At 39.2% G+C, this 15,275-nt stretch overlaps 1 protein-coding gene across 1 annotated transcript in view; it reads left to right on the forward strand.

Annotated features, from left to right (window-relative positions):
- Nucleotides 1-15,275, forward strand: part of taf3 (TAF3 RNA polymerase II, TATA box binding protein (TBP)-associated facto) — a 29,387-nt gene that overhangs the window by 7,855 nt on the left and 6,257 nt on the right. The window contains exons 2-6 of the mRNA XM_061924625.2: nucleotides 1,961-2,203; nucleotides 5,973-7,849; nucleotides 7,918-8,000; nucleotides 10,265-10,529; nucleotides 10,600-10,706. Of these exons, the coding sequence (XP_061780609.1) occupies nucleotides 1,961-2,203; nucleotides 5,973-7,849; nucleotides 7,918-8,000; nucleotides 10,265-10,529; nucleotides 10,600-10,706 (2,575 nt within the window). The remainder of the gene's footprint in view (nucleotides 1-1,960; nucleotides 2,204-5,972; nucleotides 7,850-7,917; nucleotides 8,001-10,264; nucleotides 10,530-10,599; nucleotides 10,707-15,275) is intronic.

Consider the following 15,275-nt stretch of genomic DNA (forward strand, 5'->3'; position numbering starts at 1 on the left):
ACTTTGCGGACAATTCAGTTTTAGCTTTGTTTTGCATAGCTTCAATGCCTTTTCTTAGCGGCACTCGCCTTTTGTTTATTTTTGGTTTAAGCGTTAGATACATTTTTTACCTGCACTCTGCCTCCCGCTGTCGTCTGCATATTGTGATCACGACAAACCATGTTCCCCACATCCACAAAGCAGTTATCTACCTGCTGCCACCTACCGATATGGAAGAGTATTACACGGTTACTCTGCCGATCTCTTTACTTGAGTAGACGATCACATTGTGGTTCGCCGACTAGTGACCTAGCGGAAGTTGACGTGTAAAAAAAAAAAAGGACAGTGTAACAGTGTTTTTCAACCTTTTCTGAGCCAAAACACATTTTTTCCATATAAAAAATCTTGAGGCAGAAAACATTAAAAAATAAAATTCAGCAGCCAATATTGACAGTAAAAAGTCGTTCTTGCAAATTTCGTTGGATATGAATTCAAACCATAACCAAGCATGTGTCACTATAGCTCTTGTCTCAAAGTAGGTGTACTGTCACCACCTGTCACATCACGCCGTGACTTATTTGGAGTTTTTTGCTGTTTTCCTGTGTGTGGTGTTTTAGTTTGTTGTTGATTGTCATGTCATGTACGGATGCACTTTGTGGACGCCGTCTGCTGCTCCGCACGCTGTAAGTCTTTGCTGTCGTCCAGCATTCTGTTTTTGTTTACTTTGCAGACAATTCAGTTTTAGCTTCGTTTTGCATAGCTTCAATGCCTTTTCTTAGCGACACTCGCCTTTTGTTTATTTTTGGTTTAAGCGTTAGATACATTTTTTACCTGCACTCTGCCTCCCGCTGTCGTCTGCATATTGTGATCACGACAAACCATGTTCCCGACATCCACAAAGCAGTTATCTACCTGCTGCCACCTACCGATATGGAAGAGTATTACACGGTTACTCTGCCGATGTCTTTACTTGAGTAGACGATCACGTTGTTGTTCGCAGACTAGTGGCGCCTAGCAGAAGTTGACCTGTAAAAAAAAAAAAAAAGGGACAGTGTAACAGTGTTTTTCAACCTTTTCTGAGCCAAAACACATTTTTTTCCATATAAAAAATCTTGAGGCAGAAAACATTAAAAAATAAAATTCAGCAGCCAATATTGACAGTAAAAAGTCGTTCTCGCAAATTTTGTTGGATATGAATTCAAACCATAACCAAGCATGCGTCACTATAGCTCTTGTCTCAAAGTAGGTGTACTGTCACCACCTGTCACATCACGCCCTTACTTATTTAGAGTTTTTTGGTGTTTTCCTGTGTGTAGTGTTTTAGTTTGTTGTTGATTGTCATGTCATGTACGGATGCGCTTTGTGGTCGTCGTCTGCTGCTCCGCACGCTGTAAGTCTTTGCTGTCGTCCAGTATTCTCTTTTTGTTTACTTTGCGGACAGTTCAGTTTTAGCTTCGTTTTGCATAGCCATCCCTAAGCTTCAATGCCTTTTCTTAGCGGCACTCGCCTTTTGTTTATTTTTGGTGTAAGCGTTAGATACATTTTTTACCTGCACTCTGCCTCCCGCTGTCGTCTGCATATTGTGATCACGACAAACCATGTTCCCGACATCTACAAAGCAATTAGCTACCTGCTGCCACCTACTGATGTGGAAGAGTATTACACGGTTACTCTGCCGAGCCCTACACAACACAGACAATCAACAACGGCCCATTTGCGGATTATAATTACTGGTTTGCAAAAAATATTTTTTAACCCAATTAAGTGAAATTACATAATCACACCAGACAATATCTCACGGTACACTAGTGTGCCGCGGCACAGTGGTTGAAAAACACTGCAGTATATGAGCACAGCATGTTTACATGTTTCCCTACTGACAACATTGACACATCTTTAAATTAACATGTGCCCTCTGTATTATATATATATATATATAGTACGTTCCGTGTATTATGTATGTTTTAAACTCTCTTCCCAGATGGGAGGACAGACCCAGTCCTGGAGGATGTGAGCCAGGCTTTCAGGCTGCTGGGAGTGAGTCTGAACGAACTGGACGATTATGTCAACAATCTGGAACCCGTGGCCTTCCCCAATCAGTTGCCAACCTTTCCCGTCAGCAAGAACAATGTCCTGCAGTTTCCTCCGCCCGGCGCCCATGACGCGGACGAAAGGAAAGACTATGTTCCTGATTACATGCCACCCCTGGTCTCCTTACAAGAAGGTGAGTTGTGTTGAGTCGATAGGAAGAGAAGGAGCGACTTATGTATCAACCGTATTTTATGGACCATGGGGCGCACCGGATTATAAGGCGCACTGCCGATGAATGGTATATTTTTCTAATCTTTTTTCACATATAAGGCGCACCGGACTATAAGGCGCACTGCCGATGAATGGTATATTTTTTAAATCTCTTTTCATATATAAGGCGCACCGGACTATAAGGCGCACTGCCGATGAATGGTATATTTTTAAAAATCTTTTTTCATATATATGGTGCACCGGACTATAAGGCGCACTGCCGATGAATGGCATATTTTTAAATCGTTTTTCATATATAAGGCGCACTGCCGATGAATGGTCTATTTTTTTAATCTGTTTTCATATATAAGGCGCACCGGACTATAAGGCGCACTGCCGATGAATGTTATATTTTTTAATCTTTTTTCATATATAAGGCGCACTGCCGATGAATGGTCTATTTTTTTAAATCTTTTTTTCCTATACAACGCGAACCGGACTATAAGGCGCACTGCCGATGAATGGTCTATTTTTTATCTGTTTTCATATATAAGGCGCACCGGACTATAAGGCACACTGCCGATGAATGGTATATTTTTAAATCTTTTTTCATATATAAGGCGCACCGGACTGTAAGGCGCACTGCCGATGAATGGTCTATTTTTTAAATCTTTTTTCCTATACAACGCGCACCGGACTATAGGGGGCACTGCCGATGAATGGTCTATTTAAAAAAAAATATATATTTTTTCATATATAAGGCGCACCGGATTATAGGGCGCATTAAAGGAGTCATATTTTTATTTTTTTTCTAAATGGAAAAGACTTCCTTGTGGTCTACATAACATGTAATGGTGGTTCTTTGGTCAAAATGTTGCATAGATGATGTTTTACAGATCATCTTCAAGCCGCTTTCTGACAGTCGCTTCCGGATGCGCCGTTTTGTGGGCGGGTCTTATTTACGTGGCTCACCTTCGGCAGCGTCTTCTCCCCGTCATCTTTGTTGTAGCGGTGTAGCGTGTAAGGACGGGAGTGGAAGAAGTGTCAAAAGATGGCGCTAACTGTTTTAATGACATTCAGACTTTACTTCAATCAATAACGGAGCAGCATCTCCTCATCCGGAAACAACAACACCGGAAATGTGTGCCGTGAAAAACGTCCGACCGTAACTCTAATAACTAAAGTTCCTTGGGTGAATAATGTAAAGTCACTACACCGGTAGGTTTTAGCGCTTTCATGGCGAGTTTACTGACAGATATAAGTAAGAACTTTACACTACTTTATATTACAAATGGCAACAGCGGAGGATGAATGTCCTATAACAAGAAGATAGAGAAAAAGAACCTTATCGACTACTTAGGCGGATGCACGCAATTTTTCAGGATTTATGCAGATCCCAAATACAGATCAGCAGGTACCAGAAGGTAAGAAAAGTTGCTTTTGCATAATATTGCGAAACAAAACGGCAGATAATATGTCTTACCTTATATACACACACCATAATAATACTCCAATGTTCAATGCGCCGACAATCAAGCGGTGCGGCTTCATAGCTTACCAAAGTTGTACAAAAAAATATTTTGATAGATTTTTGAGCACCATGTGTAATTTTCTATATTTTTGTTGGAACATATAAAATGTTGGTGTTGTTTACTTGCGTCATATTGCCATTATAGTGCAGTCTACACGTATCTGTTATGTTTGATTGCCATCTACTGGTCACAATTACCATTACGCCATGTACCAAATAAAATTGCTTCGAGGTCGCCTGTAAGCAAAAGCATAATTATTTAATTTTTTCATTTATTTATTTATTTCAGGCAATGACATAAAAAAGTACAAAGTTGACAACACATAATATAAATTAATATAGTGCAAAAGGTAATGCATGATTGTCCAGTTTTGCCTGAAAGGGAGTTGGGAAGAAGATAATTTATTTAATCCCACCCCCAGTTCTCCATTCAGTGATTATTCACATGAGTTTCACTCTTACTTTGTTCAAGGATTATAATACACATGTTGTATCATAGTGGCATTACCACAGGCAACAATAATTATTACACTGTAACAATCATTTGTATCAACAATGTAGGAATAATGAATATACCAACAATGGTAATAGGCAACATAGCAATAGTGGGAATAGACTATTGGACATTAGGCGAACTGTCGAGTTTTGAGAAATAAAAGGATTTTAAGTGCGCCTTATAGTCCGGAAAATAGGGTAATTTAACAAATGCAATGGGAATTAATTGAACTGTTTCTTACAAATGCACTGTTTTTAAAAGTTGCAAGTGATAAACGCTTAAGAAATGTAAAACTGCATCAATATACATAAATTAAAGATGCATCAATAATCGATTTTTATTCAAATCATAGCTTCCTGAATCTTGAAGTGCCCAAAGATTCCAACGTCTACTATCCATGTATCAATCAGTCGTTACATGTATACACACTAGGTGTGGCGAAATTATTCTCTGCATTTGACCCATCACCCTTGTTCACCCCCCTGGGAGGTGAGGGGAGCAGTGGGCAGCAGCGGTGGCCGCGCCCGGGAATCATTTTTGGTGATTTAACCCCCAATTCCAACCCTTGATGCTGAGTGCCAAGCAGGGAGGTAATGGGTCCCATTTTTATAGTCTTTGGTATGACTCGGCTGGGGTTTGAACCCACAACCTACCGATCTCAGGGACAATCATTGCTTTGTGGTCGCCGTCTGCTGCTCCGCACGCTGTAAGTCTTTGCTGTCGTCCAGCATTCTGTTTTTGTTTACTATGCAGCTAGTTCAGTTTTAGCTTCGTTTTGCATAGCCATCCCTAAGCTTCAATGCCTTTTCTTAGCGGCACTTGCATTTTGTTTATTTTTGGTTTAAGCGTTCGATACCTTTTTTACCTCCACGCTGCCTCCCGCTGTAGTCTGCATATTGTGATCACGACAAAGCAATTAGCTACCTGCTGCCACCTACTGATGTGGAAGAGTATTACACGGTTACTCTGCCGATCTCTAGACGAGTGTTTTTCAACCTTTTCTGAGCCAAGGCACATTTTTTTCCATAGAAAAAATCCCGAGGCACACCACCAGCAGAAAACATAAAAAAATTCAACTCAGCAGCCGATATTGGCAGTAAAAAGTCGTTCTCGCAATTGTTGGATATGACTTCAAACCATAACCAAGCATGTGCCACTATAGCTCTTGTCTCAAAGTAGGTGTACTGTCACCACCTGTCACATCACGCTGTGACTTATTTGGAGTTTTTTTGGCATTTTCCTGTGTGTAGTGTTTTAGTTTGTTGTTGATTGTCATGTCATGTACGGATGCACTTTGTGGACGCCGTCTGCTGCTCCGCACGCTGTAAGTCTTTGCTGTTGTCCAGCATTCTGTTTTTGTTTACTTTGCAGCCAATTCAATTTTAGCTTCGTTTTGCATAGCCATTCCTAAGCTTCAATGCCTTTTCTTAGCGGCACTTGCCTTTCGTTTATTTTTGGTTTAACGCATTAGATACCTTTTTACCTGCACACTGCCTCCCGCTGTTGTCTGCATATTGTGATCACGACAAACTACATCTACAAAACAATTAGCTACCTGCTGCCACCTACTGATGTGGAAGAGTATTACACGGTTACTCTGCCGAGTTCTACACAACACAGACAATCAACAACGGCCTATTTGCGGATTATAATTACTGGTTTTGCAAAAAAATATTTTTTAACCCAATTAGGTGAAATTACATAATCACACCTTTTGTCTTCCAGAAGAGGAGGAGGAAGAAGTCCTTCCCGACATGGGCACCTCTGCCGAAGCTATGCAGGTGGCGCTGGAGGAGGAGGGGGAGGAGTTCGAGGACGACGAGACTGTCAATGATGAGAACTACCCCCTGAAGAGGCCCCTGGACAGCCCCGATGCAGACTTGGGCATGATGCCGACGTCCAAACGGCCACGGATGCTCCCCGGCCTGAGCCCCGAATGGGGCGTGGAGCCCAGGGAGCCCCTTACCTCCCTCAACTCTCAGCGTGTACCTCCGGGCATACTGCCCTCTCACGATAGCCTTGACCCCATGTCACCCGAAGCACCCTCAGGAGCCATGCCCTCCTTCAGACCTCAGCCTATGATTCCAAAATACCCCGATCAGAAGGCCCTCGCCACCCCTGGAAGAAAGCCTAAAGTCTCATCGCCTGGTAGACAAAGGACTAAGTCCCCTAAGGGGGTCATTGCCGCCCCGGGGGCCGGCAGTCCCATCCACTCTCCGAAACATTCGAAGGAGAGGAAGAAATCTCCAGGCCGGACGAAGAGTCCGAAAAGTCCCAGGAGTCCCAAGATGGTTCCGGGGAAAGCGCCTCCGCCTCCGGTCAAGGTGGAAAACGTGCACAAGGTGCCGTTGTCCGTACTGAGCGAGAGGATGGGGAAAGAAAACATCCACATGCGTCAGAACGTGGAGGACAAGGACTTGGCCGAGGGCTCCTTCATCAAATTGGAGCCCGACAACGCGGCCATCGAAGATTCCATCAGCGCCGTGATCGCCAGAGCGTGCTCCGAACGGGAGCCCGATCCTTTCGCCTTTTCTTCGGGCTCCGATTCGGACAGCAACGGCTTCTCCAGCCCGAGGAGACTGACTATTATGGAGGCGGCGACGCCCAAAGCGCCACCGGGGGCCGCCGGCATTTCCGCCGGCATATCCGCCGGCATATCCGCCGGCATATCCGCCGGCATATCCGCCGGCATATCCGCCGGAATATCCGCCAGAGACACGTCGACGCCGCTTCAGCTTCAGCTGCACCCCGGCCAGGGAAAGTGGACCATGGACGACTCCATCGACGAGGTGATCCGAAAGGTGCACCAGCCGCCCAATCACGAGGAATACGTCTCGTCCGGATCGGCGTCGCCTCCGACGCCCGAACCCCTGCTGAAGATGTTGGAGGAGAAGAGCATGTTTGTGTCGCCGGCGGACGTCAAGAAGAAGCTGAAGAAGGAGCTCAAGACGAAACTGAAGAAGAAGGAGAAAGACAAGCCCAAAGACAAAGAGCGGGAGAAGGACAAGAGCAAGGGGAAAGAGAAGAACAAGGACAAGAACCGGGAGAAGAACAAGGACTTTTCCAAGGACAGCAAGCTTCTGTGGAAGGAGTTCGGCATGAAGGACGACGAGCACTTCAGTCAGCGGGACTTCACTCTGCCCGAGGGCTCCATCAAGATCAAGACCAGAGACGGGGAGGGCCCCAAGAAAGAGAAGGAGAAGCACAAGGACAAGAAGAAGGACAAGGACAAGAATAAGCGAGACAAGGAGAAGAAAGACAAGGGCAAGGACAAGAGCAAGGACGAGCGGCAGAAACAAGCGGCCCTCGACCCCGTCGCCCTGGGGGAGGTCTCGGCCCTCTTCAGTCCCTCCTCCTGCCTGCGCATGCCCTCCCTGGTGCCCATCCTTCAGGACGGCAAGGATGCCAAGAGCAAGGAGAAGGACAAGAAGAAAGACAAGAAGGAGAAGAAGAAGAAGAAGGACAAGGAGAAGGACAAGGAGCGGGAGAAGGCCAAGGAGAAGGAGCGGGAGAAGGAGGAAAAGAGGAAAGAAAAGGAGAGGGAGAAGGAAAAGCGGGAGAAGGAAAAGGAGAGAGAGAAGGAGCGGATTCGATTGGAGAAGGTTTGTTATTTGGGCGGGGGATTTGTGTGTTTTTGTAGGAGACTTTACGGTCCTCTGTGGTTCCACAGGTGAAGGTGGAGGCTCCGGTCGCTGCTCCTTCTCCTGTCATCCCCAGATTGACGCTTCGAGTCGGTGCTGGACAAGACAAAATGTAAGCTTTTACACCCAATCCACCCCCACACTGTTTTTCTACCACATCTTAAAAAAGTTAACAGTTAGGACGTAGTGTTCCTTTCCTATCGTGAAAGGTGGTGCTTTTCATGAATAACTAGTGCAAGGTACGATCTAGGGGTGTAACGGTACACAAAAATTCCGGTTCAGTACGTACCTCGGTTTAGAGGTCACGGTTCGGTTCATTTTCGGTACAGTAAGAAAACAACAAAATATACATTTTTGGTTTATTTATTTACTAAGTTTGTAAACAATAGCTTTATCCTTTTAACATTGGGAACACTATAATAATTCTGCCCAAGTTAATCAACATTCAACTGCCTCAAGTTGTTGCTCGGATTAAATAAAATGACAAAACTTTTCTTCTACATGTAAAAAGTGCAACATTAAACAGTCCCAAGTCAACTCATCATGCTTAATTTATTACAGCATTTGGGAAGCCTGTAGTTGATTTTTATTATGTAAATGTTATATTTTTATCAACATGTGATAGCAGGGACCCTGCCATTCAAAACTAGGCTGCTCCATTACTAATGATTAATGTAACTATAGCTGAAAAAATGGTACAATAGCAATAGGAGAGACTATTCATCCCTGAACACCATGGAGTTCATGTAGGCTTAATGATGCACTTACATTATTATATCAACTATCAGAGACATAAACTCTTCATTTAACATATTGTCCTGCTTCAGCACAGCACAGAAAAAGGTAAAGTGAAATAACAGACAGACAGGGCTTTGCTGTCCGTAACACACACACCGCAAAATGAGCTAACGTTACACTAAAAGCGAATCAGCCTTCACCTCAAGCCAGGACTGCGAGTGAGCCGAGCTGCCTTTTATATTTCTAGAAGGTCAACGGGCTCATAGTGATGTTACTAGTAGTTGACTGGGAGGTGTTTATTATAATTTGGGGAGAGTCCGCTGCCTGATGATTACCTGCTAAACGCTAAGCACTGACTACATGAGCTCTGAATACACACTGCTGATTGGCTGTTTCCGCTCTGTTTGTAACCAATCAGATGGTTATGTGGGTGTTGTGTAGAGTCCTGACAGAGGTAGAAGGAAGCGGAGGGGGCTACTTAATATGTTTGTGTGGAAACTCGTTCGTTACACCTCCGAACCGAACCGAAACCCCCGTACCGAAACGATTCAATACAAATACACGTACCGTTACACCCCTAGTACGATCCTATTTCTTCGTCTTTAACGCATAGCCATGTGTGCCCGCCGTGCATGAGCACATCCCATTGAGGGCTTTGGTGTGACCGATTGTTCCAAGTCTTGTTTATTTCCAAAATGAAACGTGGTGGTTATCATTAAGAGGTGGGAGAAATGAGCACATTGATTAAAGACATGGTGTGTGCTCGTACAATCATGACATGTTGGTAGGGATGTAACAGTATAATGATAAACCGCGGTAAAATTCCAGATGGTGAGTAACAGCGTTTAAATTTTTAATTACCGAAAAACCGTCAGTTATTAATGCTTTTTAGGCAACACTGCTTACTTCCTGGGAACGGAAGCGACCAGCCGTTAGACTCGAGAAAAAATGGCGCCAACTACGTGGACTTTGCTCTGGAGATGTTCCCTCCCAGTGAAGTGAAGTGAATTATATTTATATAGCGCTTTTTCTCTAGTGAGAAAGCGCTTTACATAGTGAAACCCAATATCCAAGTTACATTTAAACCAATGTGGGTGGCACTGGGAGCAGGTGGGTAAAGTGTCCTGCCCAAGGACACAACGGCAGTGACTAGGATGGCAGAGGCGGGGATCGAACCTGGAACCCTCAAGTTGCTGGCACGGCCACTCTATATATAGAGCTATATGTGTATATATACTGTATATATATATGTATATGTTTATATATATGTGTATGTATATATATGTATGTATGTATGTATATGTATATATACATATATAATGTATGTATGTGTGTGTATATATATATATATATATATATATATATATAATGTATGTGTATATATATATATATATATATATATATATCTTATGTATGTATATATATATATATATATCTTATGTATGTATATATATATATATATATATATACATATATATATATATATATCTTATGTATGTATGTATATATATATATATATACATATATATATATCTTATGTATATATATATATATATATATATATAATGTATATGTACATAATTCTGTCCATAACATGTGATCATGGTGTACTTTTTTCTTTTCTTTTTTTTTCTCCAGTGTTATCAGCAAAGTGGTTCCCAACTCGGAGCCAAAGACGCCAGCGCCCAAGACCCCCGCCACCAAGTCCACACCCAGTCGTCCTCGGTCGCCTCCGCCGCCCCCCATCCTCTCCCCGGTCATGCCTCTTCTGCCGCCTCCGCCCTCGCCGCTGCCTCCGCCCCCGGTGCCCTCGTTGCTCTCTCCGTCCCCTCTGCTGTCCCCCGCCGCCTCGCTGAAAACGCCCGTTCGCAGCGTGGTGACGGAGACGGTCAGCACCTACGTGGTGAGTTCACAGGTGGGCGTGGTGACGCCGTGAGAGACCGCATGTGAACGCTGCGTGTCGTCCCCGTTAGATCCGAGACGAGTGGGGCAACCAGATCTGGATCTGTCCTGGATGCGACAAACCAGACGACGGCAGCCCCATGATAGGATGTGACGACTGCGACGACTGGTATCACTGGTGAGAACACTGTTACCGCCTCATGACCTCCATCCAACAGTACTGCTGCCTTCTGCCCCCTAGTGGTTATCGTTCCAATGTGCATCCATGTATTTGCATTTTTTTTTCCAAGTTACACTTAATTGGGTACAAGATCCTCTGTGACAGGAGCACTTTGCTTATTTTAACACCTACTGCAAAAACACTAGCTAAAGATCCACTATATGATAGGAGCACTTTTTGATTTTATTTTAAGGCCTACTACAAAAAAAACTGTCAAAGATCCACTATATGATAGGAGCACTTTTTTATTTTATTTTAAGGCATATTACAAAAAAAATAGTCAAAGATCCACTATATGATAGGAGCACTTTTTAATTTTATTTTAAGGCCTACTACAAACAAAATTGTCAAAGATCCACTATATGAAAGGAGCACTTTTTTATTTTATTTTAGGGCCTATTACAAAAAAATGTCAAAAATCCACTATATGATAGGAGCACTTTTTTATTTTATTTTAAGGCCTATTACAAAAAAAATTGTCAAAGATCCACTATATGATAGGAGCACTTTTTTATTTTGTTTTAAGGCAAATTACAAAAAAAATAGTCAAAGATCCACTATATGATAGGAGCACTTTTTTATTTTATTTTAAGGCCTATGACAAAAAAATAGTCAAAGATCCACTATATGACAGAAGCACTTTGCCAATTTAAGAGCCAATGAAAAAAAGCTATTCAAAGATCCTCTGTGACAGGAGCACTTTGCTTATTTTAACACCTACTGCAAAAACACTAGCTAAAGATCCACTATATGATAGGAGCACTTTTTTATTTTATTTTAAGGCCTGTTACACAAAAAAATAGTCAAAGATCCACTATATGATAGGAGCACTATTTTGTTTTATTTTAAGGCCTATTACAAAACAATAGTCAAAGATCCACTATATGATAGGAGCACTTTTTTAAAATTTTATTTTAAGGCCTATTACAAAAAAATAGTCAAAGATCCACTATATGATAGGAGCACTTTTTTTAAATTTTATTTTAAGGCCTATTACAAAAAAATAGTCAAAGATCCACTATATGATAGGAGCACTTTTTTTAAATTTTATTTTAAGGCCTATTACAAAAAAATAGTCAAAGATCCACTATATGATATTAGCACTTTTTTTATTTTTATTTTAAGGCCTATTACAAAAAATTTGTCAAAGATCCACTATATGACAGAAGTGCTTTGCCGATTTAAGAGCCAATGAAAAAAAAAAGCTATTCAAAGATCCTCTGTGACAGGAGCATTTTGCTTATTTTATCACCTACTGCAAAAACACTAGTCAAAGATCCACTATATGATAGGAGCACTTTTTTATTTTATTTTAAGGCCTATTACAAAAAAAATTGTCAAAGATCCACTATATGATAGGAGCACCTTTTTATTTTATTTTAAGGCCTATTACCAAAAAAAATAGTCAAAGATCCACTATATGATGGGAGCACTTTTTTTTATTTTTTTATTTTAAGGCCTATTACAAAAAAATAGTCAAAGATCCACTATATGATAGGAGCAATTTTTTATTTTATTTCAAGGCCTATTACAAAAAAAATAGTCAAAGATCCACTAGATGATAGGAGCACTTTTTTATTTTATTTTAAGGCCTATTACAAAACAATAGTCAAAGATCCACTATATGATATTAGTACTTTTTTTATTTTATTTTAAGGCAAATTACAAAAAAAAATAGTCAAAGATCCACTATATGATATTAGCACTTTTTTATTTTATTTTAAGGCCTATGACAAAAAAATAGTCAAAGATCCACTATATGACAGAAGCACTTTGCCAATTTAAGAGCCAATGAAAAAAAGCTATTCAAAGATCCTCTGTGACAGGAGCACTTTGCTTATTTTAACACCTACTGCAAAAACACTAGCTAAAGATCCACTATATGATAGGAGCACTTTTTTTTATTTTAATTTAAGGCCTATTACAAAAAAAAATAGTCAAAGATCCACTACATGATAGGACCACTTTTTTATTTTATTTTAAGGCCTATTACACAAAAAAAATAGTCAAAGATCCACTATATGATAGGAGCACTTTTTTTTATTTTTATTTTAAGGCTTATTACAAAAAAATAGTCAAAGATCCACTATATGATAGGAGCATTATTTTTATTTTATTTTAAGGCCTACTACAAAAAAAAATAGTCAAATATCCACTACATGATAGGACCACTTTTTTATTTTATTTTAAGGCCTATTACCAAAAAAAATAGTCAAAGATCCACTATATGATAGGAGCACTTTTTTATTTTATTTCAAGGCCTATTACAAAAAAAATAGTCAAAGATCCACCATATAATAGGAGCACTTTTTTATTTTATTTTAAGGCCTATTACAAAAAAAGTCAAAGATCCACTATATGATAGGAGCACTATTTTATTTTATTTTAAGGCCTATTACAAAACAATAGTCAAAGATCCACTATATGATAGGAGCACTATTTTATTTTATTTTAAGGCCTATTACAAAACAATAGTCAAAGATCCACTAGATGATAGGAGCACTTTTTTATTTTATTTTAAGGCCTATTACAAAACAATAGTCAAAGATCCACTATATGATATTAGTACTTTTTTTATTTTATTTTAAGGCAAATTACAAAAAAAAATAGTCAAAGATCCACTATATGATATTAGCACTTTTTTATTTTATTTTAAGGCCTATGACAAAAAAATAGTCAAAGATCCACTATATGACAGAAGCACTTTGCCAATTTAAGAGCCAATGAAAAAAAGCTATTCAAAGATCCTCTGTGACAGGAGCACTTTGCTTATTTTAACACCTACTGCAAAAACACTAGCTAAAGATCCACTATATGATAGGAGCACTTTTTTTTATTTTAATTTAAGGCCTATTACAAAAAAAAATAGTCAAAGATCCACTACATGATAGGACCACTTTTTTATTTTATTTTAAGGCCTATTACACAAAAAAAATAGTCAAAGATCCACTATATGATAGGAGCACTTTTTTAAAATTTTATTTAAGGCCTATTACAAAAAAATAGTCAAAGATCCACTATATGATATTAGCACTTTTTAAATTTTATTTTAAGGCCTATTACAAAAAAATAGTCAAAGATCCTCTATATGACAGAAGTACTTTGCCAATTTAAGAGCCAATGAAAAAAAGCTATTCAAAGATCCTCTGTGACCGGAGCACTTTGCTTATTTTAACACCTACTGCAAAAACACTAGCTAAAGATCCACTATATGATAGGAGCACTTTTTTATTTTATTTTAAGGCCTACTACAAAAAAAATTGTCAAAGATCCACTATATGATAGGAGCACTTTTTTATTTTTTTATTTTAAGGCTTATTACAAAAAAATAGTCAAAGATCCACTATATGATAGGAGCATTATTTTATTTTATTTTAAGGCTTATTACAAAAAAATAGTCAAAGATCCACTATATGATAGGAGCACATTTTTATTTTATTTCAAGGCCTATTACAAAAAAAATAGTCAAAGATCCACCATATGATAGGAGCACTTTTTTATTTTATTTTAAGGCCTATTACAAAAATAGTCAAAGATCCACTATATGATAGGAGCACTATTTTATTTTATTTTAAGGCCTATTACAAAAAAATAGTCAAAGATCCACTATATGATAGGAGCACTTTTTTAAAATTTTATTTAAGGCCTATTACAAAAAAATAGTCAAAGATCCACTATATGATATTAGCACTTTTTAAATTTTATTTTAAGGCCTATTACAAAAAAATAGTCAAAGATCCTCTATATGACAGAAGTACTTTGCCAATTTAAGAGCCAATGAAAAAAAGCTATTCAAAGATCCTCTGTGACCGGAGCACTTTTCTTATTTTAACACCTACTGCAAAAACACTAGCTAAAGATCCACTATATGATAGGAGCACTTTTTTATTTTATTTTAAGGCCTGTTACAAAACAATAGTCAAAGATCCACTATATGATAGGAGCACTTTTTTATTTAATTTTAAGGCCTATTACAAAAAAATTGTCAAAGATCCACTATATGATAGGAGCACTTTTTTTTATTTTATTTTAAGGCCTATGACAAAAAAAATAGTCAAAGATCCACTACATGATAGGACCACTTTTTTATTTTATTTTAAGGCCTATTACAAAAAAATTGTCAAAGATCCACTATATGATAGGAGCACTTTTTTTATTTTATTTTAAGGCCTATGACAAAAAAAATAGTCAAAGATCCACTATATGATAGAGCACTTTTTTTATTTTTTTATTTTAAGGCCTATTACAAAAAAATAGTCAAAGATCCACTATATGATAGGAGCACTTTTTTATTTTATTTTAAGGCCTATGACAAAAAAATAGTAAAAGATCCACTATATGATAGGAGCACTTTTTTGTTTTTGTTTTTTAAGGCTTATTACAAAAAAATAGTCAAAGATCCACTATATGATAGGAGCATTATTTTATTTTATTTTAAGGCCTACTACAAAGAAAATAGTCAAAGATCCACTACATGATAGGACCACTTTTTTATTGTATTTTAAGGCCTATTACCAAAAAAAATAG

Source organism: Nerophis lumbriciformis, linkage group LG29 (genome assembly GCF_033978685.3).
Source record: "Nerophis lumbriciformis linkage group LG29, RoL_Nlum_v2.1, whole genome shotgun sequence".
Lineage (NCBI taxonomy): Eukaryota > Metazoa > Chordata > Actinopteri > Syngnathiformes > Syngnathidae > Nerophis > Nerophis lumbriciformis.